At 35.2% G+C, this 17728-nt stretch overlaps 2 protein-coding genes and 1 long non-coding RNA gene across 3 annotated transcripts; 1 reads left to right on the forward strand and 2 right to left on the reverse strand.

The window, feature by feature from the left end:
• Positions 1 to 7576: 7576 nt before the first annotated feature.
• On the reverse strand, positions 7577 to 9937 carry LOC147397467 (uncharacterized). Its single transcript, XM_086449161.1, has one exon. It carries the CDS (start codon positions 9624 to 9626, stop codon positions 7728 to 7730), a length of 1899 nt encoding a protein of 632 aa, XP_086305287.1. The 5' UTR covers positions 9627 to 9937; the 3' UTR covers positions 7577 to 7727.
• A 461-nt stretch (positions 9938 to 10398) lies between these two features.
• LOC147397468 (histone H4) lies at positions 10399 to 10924 on the reverse strand. The gene has a single exon (XM_086449162.1). The coding sequence runs from the start codon at positions 10866 to 10868 to the stop codon at positions 10557 to 10559; it is 312 nt and encodes a 103-aa protein (XP_086305288.1). The 5' UTR covers positions 10869 to 10924; the 3' UTR covers positions 10399 to 10556.
• Positions 10925 to 12837: 1913 nt separating this feature from the next.
• On the forward strand, positions 12838 to 15472 carry LOC147397469 (uncharacterized). The gene is made up of 2 exons (XR_015180686.1): positions 12838 to 12993; positions 15064 to 15472. It is a non-coding gene; the product is annotated as an uncharacterized LOC147397469 (long non-coding RNA).
• The last annotated feature ends 2256 nt before the right edge of the window (positions 15473 to 17728 follow it).

A 17728-nucleotide genomic window follows, 5' to 3' on the forward strand; every position in this document is an offset into this window, starting at 1 on the left:
AATGATCCATGGTATGTGGCTGACGTGCAAAAGGCACAAAATCGCACATCTTTTTCTTGTGTATCTCGATGAAAATTATCCATAGTTTCGTGCCCTTACCACGCCAGCCATGTGAATTCATCACGACTCTTTGTGGAATGTGATAGTAATCGTTAAAACTCTAGTTACCTAATTTGCTTAAAATATTTTCGTAGTTTCAATCTTATGTAAAACCCTAACCCTAATTACATTTTTTGGGTGTATGTATTTCCTTTTGTTTAGTGAAAGTGTCAAATTTGTAGTAAAGAGTTTTCTCTTCATAATAGAATTCATGTGAATTATAGACATGCCTCAATCTTGATGGAATCAAATAAATCTCTGTGTTTTATTAAAGTGATTTAGTGATTACATCATTATTTATACATTCATGCACAACCCTAGTTGTGTAAATGTGAAATCCTAATGGTAGGATGTATGAAACACATCCCAAGAATACATCACGACTTTTTAAGATAAATATCAATTCTTGGATTTCTCATTTACACAATTAAGATTGTGAGTGAACATATGAATTCATTTTCGTTAATTTATAGATTCCAAATTTTTTTTATAGACTAATGATAAGTTGTCGCTCTTTTTTCATACGCTCCCCCATCTAACAGTTACAGAATCATAATTTTTTTTTTTTTTTTTTTGTACATCCGGAAACAAAAGATCTACAATTCTGTGATGGGAATGTACAAGAGGCGTCTAAAAAAATGCCAGATTATCACGGATTTTTTCTATATTATTCTTGGATCAAATTCTTTACCTTCTAATCTTATATACTAAGAAATCTAAAATAAAGATTTTATAATATATAAGTCAATTTTTCAAAAGATAAGAAATCCAAATAAGATGAAGTAAAGGATCTTATAAAATATATTTAAGAAGCCACAACGACGCTGTCCTCAATTTCAAAAGCTAAAATAACTTCTCTCTTTTAATATGGCCCTTCTAGAAGCCGATAAACAATTCCACGTCACTTAAAAATGGGTCCAAACACCCAAAACTTCCTTCCTTCTAGAATTTCAAATAGCGCGTCTTACATTAATCCCCAATACTTCTTCCATTTTTAATTCTACACCTCACGTCAGCTTAGCAGACTAAGATTCTTATATATTTATGTTCCTCAACTCAAATCCCACACTCCATCAATAACGATTAACGATCATCAACTTCTCTGACGGACTTCTTCGTCTTCTGCTACTTATTCTAGAATCTCTTTTTGTGGTGGAATCAAAGAAGAATTTGATGGGATATCAGAACGAAGATCTATATGACGAATCAGAAGCAGAGGAAGCGCTTTCGTTCTGCGATCTCCCTTTAGATGGAGATTGGGAAGATCTCTCTGATTCTAGAGATTTTGATAATCGAAGATCTTCAGAGGAAGAGTTGTTCGAGTTCTTTAACGACCTGACTTCTGAGATGTGCTTCTCTGAAGATCTCATATTCTGTGGAAAGCTTCTCCCTTATAGCTCACCTTCTTCTCTTTCAAATTTCTCCAATAAAACTGAAAAAATTACTAAAGATCAAAACTTTGATTTCTCTACAGAGAGCTTTTATCATTGTAAATCGAATTCTTTGAGTGGATCTCAAAAATCTCAATCGAATGTGAAAGATCGGTTTATTAGGAGTTCTTGTTCTTTAGATTACCGGAAATTGAAGAAATCAACGGCTCCGGCGAAGGAGAATGATCGTATTCGGATTCCTGCCGTTAAGAATTTAGGGAAAAGTGATGTTCCAGCCCCGAAAGTACCTGTTTCTTCGTCTCCGGCGAAGTCGAAATGGAATTTGTTCATGTTTGGATTGATGAAATCCCCAACGGATATGAAATTGAGGGATATCAAAAAACGGCAGAGTCGCCGAAATCCATCGTCTCTGTTCCCGTCATTTGACGGCGGAGAAACGGTTTCCGTTAGTAGAGATGGAGGTAAAAGGTCTTCCTGGGGACTGCTTCGTGCTTTGGGTTGTAAAGGTCACGTTAGGGCATCGTTAGGTTGCATTCCACACGAATTGACATAAATTATAGGAAATTTATATGTATTTTGTATTTTCTTGTAGTCTTTCGATTCATCCTCTATTTTATTTTTTTTATTTGTTCTTAAATTTTTTGTTCATACTTTTGATTTTTCTTATACAAATTAGGGTTGAATATATGTTTCTCTTTTTTCTTTGATTTTTTTAAACATTGGACTCCAAATCACCACAAAGTAATTTTTGCTCTAAAAACAAGGCCAGCAATCTAAATGGATATGACCAAATGGATAATCTAACTAAGACACATGGCATACTCAATTAATTTACCTGGCGTGACAAGCTTGCAAATCCTAAATGTGTTTTCCTCAAGATACAAAACTACAACTTTTATAGGGAATCATAGTTTTGTATCTCGAGAAGAGCACATCTATGATTCCCAAGACTATCACGTTAGGTAAGTCAATATCAATACTCATGATTAAATACTTTGGGAAAGTATATTAGATTCGAGAGTAGTGTTGTAGTGAGTAGTTACTTTAAAATTGACATAGATTCACAATTTGCTAATGTGGAGGTGTGTGCAGAACTATAGATGTTTTACTCGTATCTTAATGAAAAGTATTTGTAGTTCACTACGTACCTCCACGTGAGCAAAGTATGAATTGATGTCAATTTTAAAGTCACCCCAATATTATTCAAGATTCAAATATAAAAAAAGGGCACAATGACTACGAAGGACACTTTACTAAGATTATGTACCAAATAGTCTCTTAGTAAAGAATACAAACTATTTAAAACCCACTTAATAAAATATTAACCTATTAAAGATTTTTTTTTTGAAGGTTTTTAAATATATATATAAAATGCCCTTTTAACAATTTTATAAAGTGGTGTGATCTAAAAATATATCGAGTCAAATAAAAAACTTGACAAATTTATTGGGTTATTAATATTTATGTGAAAAATTAAAATAAAAATTTATATATTAAAAGCTATTCATAAATTCAAAATAATTTTATTTGACTCATTTAAGTCGATTTACTAATTTTTGAGTTGAATCAATTCGACGAACGTTCAAGTCAAGTTTTAAAATCATGTTTTAATTATTAAAAAATTATTTATATATTTTAATAATTCTAACATAGATAAATCAAACCAGTTTGATGATGATGATGACCATACTCATCTTCATCATCACCATCTATGTGAGTTAAAGAATACTAGTTTTGGGAAAAGAAAATCATGACTTTTTTTCATTTATATCACATTTTTTTTCATTGTTCTATAAGAGATGACCATAGTCAATGGGTTTGTCATTAATTTTAAAACATAAGAGTACCTCAAATATTCTCAAATAAACACGTTTCTTTAAACCTCAAAAATTGTTGAAAAGGAAATTACATTGTTTTCGCTTTAAAAATTCTTTTTAGAATAAAATTTGATAAGAAGAGTCCATATTTTTTTGAAAGAGACTTTTTTGTACATATTTTTTTTTTAAATAGGTCTTTGCATTCATTGTCCCTAAAAAAATGAAAAATGCTTGATCGCCTATATTGGACACTGAACTGACCTGGCAATACATAGAGAATCGTTGATTTTCTAATTTGTACCTCGAAAAAAAAAAATCTATAGTTATTTGTGCACTACCAGGTTAACTCAGTGTTGAACTCAATGTCCAAGGCAAGTGGTGTAGCGAGACTAATAAAAATAAAATATGGTTCGTTGCGAACTGCTACGTCAGTGCATTGTCAAAGAAAGTCATTTTTAGAACCACTCATTTTGTAAATCGGTTTAATAAACAAACTTTTCATAATAATTTTTTATTAGGGCTTAGACTCATAACTCAATTCATTTGCAGATCGCAAAACATCTTTGAGGTCGTTCGTTCAAGTCTAGCTTATCCATAAAAATAAAAATAAATTTTTTTTCTTGGTAAGATTTTGGAAAAGACAACATATTTGGAGAGGAATTTTTTGATAATCTATCGTGAAGATGATCACTAGGAAAATCTTATCTCAAAGATTTGGGAGTTGGCCAAAGGACGTAGCAGTACACAACTACACATAGTGCTTGTTCAAACTACCATGTGTGTGATCCCAATACAAAACATGTAATCAATCGATGAATTAATCAAAGAGATCTAAATCAATCTCTCTATTGAGTAATGAAAAGATAATCTCAATAATTGTGTTGAATCATTCAAATTGTTTTTAGGAAAGCCCTTGATTCTGTAAATGGACCAACTAGTTCCACACCACCCATTACCAATTGCACTCCATCAATTAAAATATCCCATTTCCACTTCATTGGGATGATTACACTCCAAAAATAATTAAAATAATGTTGGACTCTTTTTTTTCCTTCCTCGCTCGTGCGCATAGAAATTATTGTTGGTTCAATAATTTTTACAAAGAATACATGGTCGATTCTAAATCATGTTTACAAAATTGCATATTTTAAAATTATTTTACAAGAAATACTTTGGTTCCAAGGAGAACACGAGCAAAAATCAATCGTGAGAAAAATAGAGCACTAGTAGAGATCACAGGCAAAGTAGAGAATGAACAAAGAATACAAAGTTACAGGAAGATGAATAAGCTTTAAATCCTAAAAAGTTAGGTATTGAAGTGCAATTAGTGGTTTAAAAAAAATAGTTATAAGTAGAGAAAAAAAATTATGGTTGGTGTGCAACCAATGATTCGATGTGTGCAACTAGTTGGTCCCTTTTGTAAATATCCTCCTCCTTATTAAGAGAATTAAAGTTGTATCATTTCCTTAAACAGTGAAGAAGGTGATCGCTCACAATTCACCTTGAGTTGGAGAGATTTACCAAAAGTCTACTTTGTAAAGTCTTGATTGAGATTTTCTTGTTATGTAATTTAGAAAAAAATTAATGGATAAACATCACTGGACATCGAATAGCCTATATGGCATATTCACCGACACATTAAGGGTATGTTTGATTGCATGGAAAGTCACTTTCCATGGAATTTGAAATCCATGAAAAATACGTAGGGTTGGAAAATCAAATTTCATTGTTTGCTTTCACTTGGATAAAATCAGGAAAAATTATGAGAAAAAATAAGAAGTGAAGAAAGAGGAAGATGATGAGATGAGGGGGAGAGGGGGAGAGGAAGAAGAAGATGACGAGAAAGAGGGAGGGGGGAGGATGTGGTGACGGTGGCGACGAAAGTGGTGACGGCGACGACGGCGGTGGCGGTGGCGGCGGCGACGGCGACGGAGATAAGCAGGAAGATGGGCGGAAAACGTCGTGGTGGTGGTGGTGGCGGAAGAGGTAAGGGATGAAGAAGAAGGAGAAGAAGAAAAAGAAGAAGAGAGAGAGAGAAGGTGGTCGGAGATGGAGCCAACGGCGATGGTAACGACGGCGATGACAACGACGACGAGGTTAATGTAATGGTAGTGGTGATGGTAGTGGTGGTAGTGGTGGTGATAGGGAAAAATTGAGAATGAAAAATATGGGTGGATTTCATTTTCCCACCCATATGGGTGGAAAAGTGAAATATATGATTTAGTGGACTTTTTGAATGAGGTGGAAAATGAATTTCCATTTCCATGTGCAATCAAACACTTGAAAAATGTCAATTTCCATGAAAAATGACATTTTTCAAGTGTTTGATTGCACATGAAAATAGAAATTCATTTTCCACCCCAATCAAAAAGTCCATCAAAACATGGATTTCACTTTCCTACCCATATGGATGGGAAAGTGAAATCCACCCATATTTTCCATCCCCAATTCTTCCCCAGTCATATCTTCTTCTTTCCTACCACCACCACCACCACCACCATTACACTAACCTCGTCATCATCGTTGCCGTTGTCGTCTCCGTCTTTATCATCACCATCTCCGGCCACCTTCTCTCTCTCTCTCTCTCTCTCTCTCTCTCTCTCTCTTCTTCTCCATCCCTCATCTCCTCCGCCACCACCACAACCACGTTTTCCCCCCATCTTCCTCACTTACCTCCGCCATCGTCACCATCACATTCTCCCTTCTTCTTCTTCACTTACCTCCATCGTCACTATCACCGCCGCCACCGCCACATCCTCCCCCCTCCCTCTTCCTCATATTTTTTCCAAGATTTTATCCAAGTAAAATCAAACAATGAAATTTGATTTTCCTACCCTACTTATTTTCCACCACTATTTTTCCATGGATTTGAAATTCTATGAAAAGTCACTTTCTATATAATCAAACATACCCTAAGTCTATTAGACCCACCTACATGGTTTTAAAACTCGTTTTGACATCTCGTCTCAGCCATGCACAGAGACAGAGTCATCTCAGACAAGTCTGATTTATTCAAGTAGTCTCGATCAGCCTATATGGTATATTTCATTGACACATGAAGTCTATTAGACCCATCTAGGGCTGTCAACGGATAGGTATCCGATCGGATATTGTTATATCTGAATTCGAATCCGAAAAAAAAAGAATAATATCCGAATTCGAATTCAAATCCGATCGGATAGCACTAACAAACATTCGAATCCGAACTTGAAAATTATATCGGATATCCGATAATATCCGATCCGACAAAAATCCTACAAATGGGATTTTCCTCTTTGTGTGAGAGTAAAATAGGGTTTTACTGTCTTTGAGAGAGAGGAAGTATGCTTGGATGCTCGTCGATCGGAGAAGATGACGACAATGGAACTCGCACAAGTCGAGAAGATAGTTTTTACCGAGAGAGAGAGAGAGTATGTATGTACCTGGATGAAGCCGACTGGAGAAGACGGTGGGTTATGGAGCTCGCAACCTCGCACGGTCCAAACCCTCCATTACCGACTGATTATGCGTTTCAGATTGAGGTTGAGAGAAGATGAAACAGAAATACACATCACCATATATATGTGTGTTAAAGTTTTGTTGTAAAACATAAATACACGATATACATATTCTTATCGGAGTGGATGTTATCGAATCGGATATCGGAATATCCGAATTTGTATCTGAAACTCATTCGAATGTTAAACTGACATCCGAATCCGAATCCGAAATCCGAAAATTTTGGATAATATCCGATTTTTCGAATTCGAATTCAAATTCGGATTCGGATTTCGACTATCCATTGACACCCCTAGACCCACCTACATGGTTTTAAAACTCGTTTTGACATCTCGTCTTGGCCATAAATGAGAGACCGAGTCATCTCAGGCAAGTCTGATTTATTCAAGTCGTCTCATTCAATAATGAGACGATGGAGTGACATTTCAAAAACACCTCAGGTTTGAGAGTACTTATCAACCCATCTGGCTGGTGGATGATACCAAGACGACTCGGACGAGTCCTGTCAGTTTTATACAAAATTTAAAACCATGCCTCACCTAGCAATTGAATAATCACTAGAAACAAGAATCAAGATAACAATGTCCCATTCCTATAGAATAGAAACGGTGTCCATGTGGCATGTTTTAATAGGAGTTTAAAACACATCGGCTCCTAACCAAATCATTTTTATATTGCACACAGCCTAATGTGTTTAATCTCCAACCAAAATGTGCCACGTAGACATCATATGTTGTTATAGGAACAGGACACCGCTCTGGATAGCCACTCTTAAAAACATAAAGAATATATGATCCTAACATAAGGCAATGACGTTCATTATGTTAAATCTGACATAAAATTACTCATTGGGAGTGAGTAAATCAACGCCCCATGGAAGCTATCTCAGTTCAGTTAAATGAATCATCTTTCCTAGCACTTTTTATTCTTCTAAAGCCATTCTATAATCCTTTTGCGGTACATAGCCCACTCTCTTCATCTTGACATGAAGATCTTGGAGCAAAGAACTAATCAGCTTAGCTTGACTATGAGACTCATCACCAACCATGAAAATATGAACTCTATTCTCCCCTTCAATCCAACTACACCCAGGTTTCTTCTTCAACCTCTTATTCTTCATCTTCAACCTCACATTCGCTGCCTCTTGCCACATCCCAGCCGAAGCATATATGTTCGATAACAATAAATAAGTGCCCTCATTTTCTGGCTCCATCTCCAAAAGCCTTGTTGCCGCTAACTTCCCTATCCTTACATTCCCATGAACACTACAACCCCCCAAAAGTGCCCCCCACACAAATGCCGACAGCTTAATTCCTAGCCGTTCAATAAAATCAAAGGCCTTCTCAAGTCTCCCAGCTCGCCCACAAAGATCAACGAAGCATGCATAATGGTCTTCTCTCACTTCGATTGATCCTTCTCTTAACAACTCATCGAAGTACTTTAACCCTTCATCCACCATACCCGAGTGGCTACAGGCAGAGAGCACACCAATGTAGGTGACATCATCGGGTTTAAACCCTAATTCACGCATTTCTTCCATTAATACAATTGCTTCTCTTCCGTAGCCATGGTGAGCATAGGCAGCAATCATACAATTCCAAGAAACCAAGTCCCTTTGACCAGACCTATCAAACATCTCCCTAGCAACACCAATTTCCCCACACTTCGAGTACATATTTACAAGAGCTGACACCACGAATATGCTATCCTGATAGATTGTTTTATTTATAATCTGATGAATTTGTCTTCCCTCACCGAGTCCTGCTAAATTGCTACAAGCACTCAAGATGCTTACAAAAGCTCCTTCATTAGGCCTAATTCCCTCAGCTTGCATTCTCACAAAAACCTTCAATGCCTCCTCACTCTGCCCGTCAATTACATACCCTGTAATCATTGTTGCCCAAGAAACCACATTTCTTTCGTCCATCAAACTGAACAATTCCCGAGCTTGACTTAAATCGCCATTCTGGATGAGCCCAGCAATGATCGTATTCCAAGATGTTAAATCCCTCTCAGGCATTTGATTGAAGAGATCAATAGCTTCGTCGAGCCTCAGATTCTTAGCATACCCAGTGACCATAGCATTCCAAGAAACTACATTTCGCTCGGGCATCTGATCGAATAGCCCCTTTGCTTCATCGATTCTCCTATTTTGGGATAAACCAGCAATCATTGCAGTCCAAGAAACCACATCTCTCTTGGACATTCGATCAAAAATCTGCCGAGCTTCATCAATTCTCCCACATTTGGTCAAAGCCGATATAATCGTGTTACAAGAGACAACACTTCTCTCCTGCATTTTCTTAAACAAATCAAAAGCTTGATCTATCCGACCATTTTGTGCGTATCCAGAAATCATAGTGTTCCAAGAAACAACATCTTTATTGGGCATTCGTTCGAAAAGCTTTTCTGCTTCAGAAATCTGATTTGATCGGAAACACCCACGGATCATGGCTGTCCAAGTGACGACATTCTTCTTGGCATCAGCTTCGTCAAAGAGAATTCGAGCTTCTTTGATCAAACCACATTTGATATAGCCAGAAATTAGAGTCGTCCAAGTAACAACATCTCGATCAGGCAATTGATCAAACAGTTGGCGTGCTTCGTAGATCTTCCCTTCTCTAATGAACTTAGTGATCAACCAATTTGACCGACCCAAGTTGTAATGGACTGTGTGATCTCTTTCCGTTGTGGGGATTTTGGTGGGACTGTTCCTCGAATGAAAAAGATTGCAAGGATGAAGCCATGAGAGGAAGAAAGGAAGTAATGTTGGAAAAGTCCCAAGAAGACGAGAATTGGAGAGACTTCTTATTGCTAACATGGACTACTTTGATTGCTGATCGAAACAATGCGGTCCATCTCTTGGAGAATCTCCACCGTCGAAGTTTGAAGTAGAAACAACAAAATAATTTGGGATAATTTAGACATACCCATCTAGGGTTTGGTGAATGTTTGCCATGTCCCTGTGCTTTTTTGCTGATTACATATATACCCCTTGACTGCAATCTTCAGTAAGAGATTAACTAGAAATGACCAAAAGGCCTCCATTTTCCATCATTTTTACAAAGCCATTTTTTAGACTTGCTATTATCACACCATCTGTGAAATGTTGAATTGGTTTATTTACGTATGAATTGGTGTAGCATTAGTAATGTTAAATTGGTTTATTTACGTATGAATTGGTGTAGCATTAGTAAAAGTTGGTGTGTCAATAGCAGCTCTCTTTATTTACTTTCTTTAGGTTTTAGCTAAAATTCATGCTTGTTTTCTGCATCCTCTCAAGAATCATTCAATTTTTTTTCCCTAAGTCTTTAAAATCAATGATAAAAATAAATAAAATTTTGCCAAATAAATGGATTTGACCCAAATAACCTTGCCAAATTTCAATTTTAAAACCCTAATCTGTAATGTAATTGTGAAGATTTAGCTTCGTGAACATAAATAAAACCCAGTAATCCGTTTAAATAACACAAAATTAATGATCCTGAATTGTTGATCTCACAATTATTAGATCATTTTTCAGAGCGATTCTTATTAAGGCGATATTTCTTGCAATTATTTTCCGCAAAAATAAATATTGATTCAAAGAAAAATACCTTAAATTTCTTCATTCGCACAAACTTCAAAAGTACATAATAAACCCCAACAAATCAAAAATAACTTCTCCATCAGAAATAGAAGAAAACTAAATCTAACATCTTACTGAAAATTTTTACAGAAATCTCAAAACCACAACCAAACCCTAGATAAATCAACCACCAAACCCATAAAGGGTCCTGCCCTGTCGTTTGAGAGCATAAACAACGTCCATGGCGGTAACGGTCTTCCTACGTGCGTGCTCAGTGTAAGTAACGGCGTCACGAATAACGTTCTCAAGGAAGATCTTGAGAACCCCTCTTGTCTCCTCATAGATCAGACCACTGATACGCTTGACCCCACCACGCCTCGCCAACCGTCTGATTGCAGGCTTTGTGATGCCTTGGATGTTATCCCTCAACACCTTACGATGCCTCTTCGCTCCACCCTTTCCCAAACCTTTGCCTCCCTTACCTCTCCCAGACATTTTTCTCGCTCGCGAAAATGTATTAAACTTCTCTGTGAAATTGGAAAGATTTCTGTTTGGTGTTGTGGTGTGGATTTGTTTTTATAGGTGATGGGTAGTTTGCTGGCCGTTGGATTGAGTAGCGATCCGTGTGAAATGTTGGGTTTTAGATTTGTGACTGTTGGATGGAGAGATCTTGAATTTGATTGGTTGGAATTAGAGTTGTTGGATTGAGGTCAAAAAAGAAGCACGGGGTTTCTGAGATTAAAGAAACACAACTTTCACTCAAACGAGAAAAAACACATGGGGGTATATTATACCCCTTGACCCAAGTTTGTTATAGATGATTAATAAAGATGACTTAAATGCCCTCATTGTCAATCTCTAACCTCACATCCTTTATTTACTCATAAAAATTCATCCCGTTCAACATTTTCAACCTTTTGAAGAAAATCTTTGATTTTTTTTTTCCGCAAAATTTCAGTAATTTTGTCAATCAATTTGACATGAATGACGTTATTATATTTAGGAGTGCAACTTGATTCTGTTTGGTTTGAGTTGAAGTCAAATTGGAACTGAACCGACATAGATTGATTCCACTTTATAAGAATCAGAATCCAATCAAATTCTATTGAAACCAAACCAATCCAAACCATACTAAAGTCAGTTTGGTTCAATTCAATTTTATGGGTTGCCAATATTTTATAAATTGTAAGTAACATTTTTAATGAAAAAATAAATATATAATAAACATAAATTTTCATAAAATAAATCACTATTCTATCAATAACAAGTCATTAGTTTATCAATAAAAGATTATTAATCTATGTCCTAACTCCTAAAATAATTCATAACAAAATATTATTATTATATATATTGCATAAGGGTTTGGTTCAATCAATACAAGCTTGATCCAATAACCGAATCAAATTGATCGGTTCTCCATTTTTGTAACCCATAACCAAATCGCAACTTGTTCCAAACCAATCCAAAGCTATTACTTTGATTCGATTCTCGGTTTGAACCAGACTAAGTTGCACCTCTAATTATATCAGTCACTAGGGAGCTAATCCTCTATAGCGCAACTTCCAAATAGCCCTTTTATGACGCAATCCAACTAATGGAAGAGTTCCACATCAAGAAGATGCTTAAACCCATGTTTGAAATTGAGAGTTCATTGACAGTCCATTTTAAGCATTTGGATTTGGCCAAAAGAAAAAAAGAAAAATCCTTTTTATTTTTAAAATCAAATATTGGCCATGTACTCTACAGGCCTAAGTTGTTATTTTTCCCAATACAAGTCATTCCCGCCTGTAGAGATCACATTATAGAGGGGCTACAGGGAAGTTGCGCTACAGAGGATTCGCTCCTTAACCATTGATGATCAATCCATACATTTGCTACAGTTATTTTCTTTCATGATTTGGGATCAAGTAACTCGTGAAAATTGACTCCTAGAAAAACACATGGTCTGGATTATTAAAATTGACTCATGAGTCACCTAGTCTCAACCCCTTAAATTTTATTATGACTAATGATAATCTGACTCGAAAATTTTCAATTGATCTATACTTGGTCAATTTGGTAAGTACACAAAACCGTAGATCTTTTTCTTTATGTATTCCGAAGAAAAAGATCTATGGTTCTATGCACTTGCCACGTTGACCGAGTACAAATTGAGTGAAAATTTTCAAGTCAGAATATCGCAACTCTTTTATTATTTTCTATAATATTGTTTATGTTATTTTATCTAAGAATCAATAGATTTCCAATGTTCTCCAAGTCATGATTTTGATCAATCCGAAAACACATGAAGTCCATATCAGCCCACTTGGGTGATTGTGCACGTATCCATCGTAATCCCTGAAACAGCAAATCGTTAGAGTCTTAGCTAAGATACAAACAGCTCATGACGTATAACATAACAACCTTAGCCAAATGTCCATATGAAAGAGAAAAAGGTCCACATGCACATTAGCATTGGGCCATGTTCAACCATTTATAAAGCTGTGAGAAGTTCAACCAACAACAATGGTGTGTGATCTTCACTATTCAACTCTTGTATAGCTTTTTTGAGTTAACATAGAGAAAAGATGGTTGGGGCAATAGCAAGAGGAGCTCAATCCATAAATTTCAATCTTTTCAAGTAAGGTTTTGAATCTTTAGAATCATATTTAGTCTCATTCTCATGCATTGAATCTCCATATGATTTGATTTGCTTGAAACTTTTCAGCAATTGATGATGCATGCATGTCCATTCAACAGGTCTTCTAGACCCCAAAACTTTAATTATTGGAAATTTCTTGCCATTTGGATAGCCCCCTTTGTTTTTTTCATTATGAATCTCATTTGAACCGTTAGGATTATCCATCATTTGAATCTTGGAATGATCACACAAATGTGATGCACATGATACTCATGTAAATACATATTTTATATTAACATGTTGAAAGGGTAGATAGAATATCTGATATACATATTTATACTATCATAATGAGAGAATGACAAGTGTAGAGGTAAATGCCGCTCCACCACATTATTCTAAAGCTTTGTTACGATACCTTAACTTGTTTATTAAGATCTCATAAAAAGTTACAAAAATCATTGAAAATATGAAAAATAATAAGAACACTGATTTTTTACGTGGTTCAACAAAAATACTTACATCCATAAATTCAAGGAACCATTCCATTATAATTTGTATTCTGAATTCTAATATTACATGGCTACATGATAGTTATTAAGCTTATTTCTCCTCCGAGTCCCTCTTTTCGACTCCCCCTTTATAATGTATTTTACCCCTTTAACCTTAATCCGTTTAAAGAATTATAATCTTTATTAGATTATAATTACTTGATTCATCATTAGCTAAAAAAGATAGTTATCCAGAGGGAAATAATCGTTTTCTATTGGGATTATTTCTTGATTAGATAGAATTGAATATGGAGCGAATTATCTATAGCGCAACTTCCTTTAGTCCTCTATAGCACGATCCCTATAGGCAAAAAAGACTCATGATGGGAAAAAATTACAACTCGGACTTGCAAAGTACATGCCAAGATTTGATTCCAAAGGTTTCAAATCGACGGTTAATGAACTCCCAATTTCAAACGGTGGTTTTTAAGTATCTCGTTGATGTGGCACTCTTCCAACCATTGGATCACGCTACAGAGAGTTACAGGGATGTTGTGCTATAGAGGATCTGCTCCCGACTCAATCTTGAAAATGCTACATGATATGATAGTATTTTTATATACATATCAATTGAACAAACCAGATGAGATGATGATTCCCCCTCCCTCCCTCCCTCCCCCCAACAAGTATTGTTCAGGAAAATCCATATTAATTAGCACTTGTAAAATTATAAATATGCCATCAAATAAATTCATTTATATATTTTAATTAATCTAACTGTAATATTAAAATGAAATAATTATTTTATGTTTTAAAATTGTCTTGGCATAAATCAAATGTGTCATGGCAAAAGTCTATAGTTTTAAATCTTTGTCCTAGCAACAGGTGCATAGCGCATGTCCATTCCCAACTTGATACTAATAGTAAAATTTCACTTCGGGGTACTTCAGGAATTTAAGAATAAAGTAAATATTAATTTGTATTTGATATAAATTTGTATTGCTAAATATTACTTTCTAATGAAATTCATTTCCTTCATCAACCAATTTACAAATTAGAAGACAAAATCTTTGAAAAAGAAAAAATATGGCTCTTAATTTTAAAACTTTTCAAAAAATACACTAACAAAACAGATTTTTATGTGTGCATCCTCTACTCTTGGACTTTTCACGCCATGTGTCGTGATCTTTTGGGTTGAGTAATCCACAACATCTGATTGTCCATTGAGTAGGTCCATACATAAAAATCGAATAATGATTTTTTGACGCCCCCCTCTGAAATACGCTCCCATCACATAACCGTATATCATTTACCTCGGGATATGTACTACTATCAATCTTTTCTTGTGTGTATCTAGGCAAATGATCCACGATTCTATGATGGGGGACGTTGGATATTAAGGAGTCATAAAAATCAGTCTGATCGATTATTTATGTATTGGGCGCATTTGAAACCCATGATGAAAAATGCTCTGTTTCCAATTGTAAGAAATGAACAATCAAACTAGCTAACACATGAAGGAGACTGATTTGCATCCGAACTCATGAAGTGCGGGACTATCTAAAATGATTGTTATTTACAGGGCAATACTATGGCAAGGTTACCACAGAGAGAGGTCCCACAGAGAGCTAATGAGAATGACAGTAAGAATAGATGAAGAGGCGAGTAAAGATTGCCAAGTGGACGATTTCGATTCGACAATGTGGATCCCACATCTTCGGACTGGAATTTACTATCCCAAGGGAAAGGAGAGTGTGATGGATGACATACCAAATGGAGTCTCAAAGATAATGGAGATTCATTATTTTTCATATAGCGAAGATGTACTGGATCACCTCAGCAGCAAATAAAGTTTCCTATGAAGGGGACTACCCACCTAACCACCTACCTACCTGGTCTTGTGATCCTTCCTTGGCGGCCATAAATTACAAAACCAACAACAAATAAAAAAAAGTTTGTATTTTAATTGGTCAATCGAATAACAAATTAATTGTGTTAGAATTTACTCTTGATTGGTTTGTATTGTATGTCAATATAGATATCATGTTAATACCCAATCATAAAATAACTTTTCATACTCGAAGAACCAAAAAATCACTCGTTGAGATTAGTAAAGGTACCAAATCAAAGTATTGGAGCTCGGTTTCGACGATGCAAACCCGATTATCTTAGTATATTCAAACATCAATGGTTACGATCCATACCACGTTCGGTTCAGTTAAAAGGGATCCGACCCATTCACCCTTGCTCACAAAGTGATTTAGTCTCCATAGGAATCGACCCCATTAAACTCTCAATAATAAGGACGTTGGCCTCCATAGGAGCCAACCCCTACAACCTTAAAACCATGAGGAGGTTCAACTCTATAAAAGTCGACCCCTTCAACCTCTCAACCATAAGGTGATTTGGTCACCTTAGGAGCCGACCTCTTCAACCTTTTATCTATAATGTGATTCGATCTCCCTTAAGAGTTAATCTCTTCACTTATTGTCTTAAGGTCGTTCAGCCTCCCTTAAGAGTCATCTCCTTCATTCATTAATATAAGATGGTTCGGCCCTCTCAAGAAGCCAACCCCATATTAATTCATCATAAAACAGATTGGTCTTCTCAAGGAGTAAACCCTTTAATACAATATCTTCACAAGAATCAATCCCTTTAGAGAGTCAATCTCTTTATCAAATATTATTTACACTCTAACTTAGAACTATCTAAGTAGTGTCAAAATAAAAAAATTATAATATTGGCAGAATAAATCCTATAAACAAAACACGATTGAGTCAACTCGAGGACCTTAATAACCATCGAGTTGAATCGGTTACAAAACAAAAGTCACTTCTCTTGTCAATTATGAAAGTCAAGATAGTAGAGTTTAAACGTCATTATGAGCTTAGATAGTGGAGATTTAAGGCAATTATGAGCCTAGAGAATGGGTCTTTAAATTCATAAGGACATTGTGAGTCATTAATGGTAGGCATCATGGGAAGAAGTTAGATGCTCCAAGTTAATAAATCAATTCTATAAATAGGGAGGCCTCTCCTACTCAAGTCACAAAGCAATGAAAGCGTAAGCTACACAAAAGTCTATTGTTAGTAATTTATTCTTCTTGCTCCGCAACTTATATCAAGCACTAATTTGATTGTCAAAGACTCTTTGGACGACATACTGGCGTCCTTTCAAGTTAAAATAATTGAGACTTAAGATTATAAACTTAGAAGCATCACCGGAGAAGACAACCAAATTTTAGAAACATCACCAGAGAAGACAGCCAAATTTTATAAGCTTCACCGAAAAAGACGACTAAATCTTAGAAGCTTCACAAGAAAAGAAGACTAAAGTTGATCATTATTTGTATTTATTGTAACACATATCTCGAAGAGTAAGGGATTCGAAAAATCCACCACACATACCTTGGAAATTTCCTTAATAAAAATTTAACCCATTCAAACATCATAAAAAGTTGATTTTAAAATTGAATATTTTGAATTATTCATTTAATCATAATTTACATAAAAAGGGCTATTTGCTGGCTGTTTTGATAAAATGGTTTCTTTTCCCGTAATTGATTCCTCAAAAACTATTCTAACATAAACAATTTTATTATAAGGGCCTCCAAACAAGAAAAATGTCCAATTCTAATTTACATAATGTAGACACCTCATTTTTACACTTGTCCGATTAATCAACTCGTCAACTCGATTGCGATAGTTCCCAATGATGGATGAATATTCTAAAGTTTTATTTGTTGTTAGATGTGTTTCTAAAGCTCAGATGAAATATTTCAAGCAAGTAAATTTTAGAAGCCACACTACGTTAGAAAAATATTGCTCAAAACATAGAAATCATCATTTTGAGATTAAAATAAGCTTTAAGATAAATCATAAAAAATGATCAAATTATCAAAATGCCCCTAACACTAGAAATCCTAGAGGCAATGCTAAACTTAAAAAAATCTTTTCAAACACATAAAACAACAAATCAAATACACTGTTTATCCAATTTTCACAAAATTCAATAAAATTATAAAAATATCCCTCACAAGATCCACGATTATTTCACATAAAAAATCCAAAAGTGACACAAACCAATAATCTCATCAAATTCCTTACGAAAAAATGATGTTAAAATACTCTAAAACGTCAAAAAATGACATTCCAATACAACAGCCCTTTTTGAGGGTAAAATAATAATTTTTTAAGTTAAAAATATTCTGAAATTAATAATTAAAATATCAATTATTGTAAAGTAAA

This window comes from Akebia trifoliata, chromosome 8 (assembly GCF_017979445.1).
Source record: "Akebia trifoliata isolate Shusen 1 chromosome 8, ASM1797944v1, whole genome shotgun sequence".
NCBI classification, from domain to species: Eukaryota; Viridiplantae; Streptophyta; class Magnoliopsida; order Ranunculales; family Lardizabalaceae; genus Akebia; species Akebia trifoliata.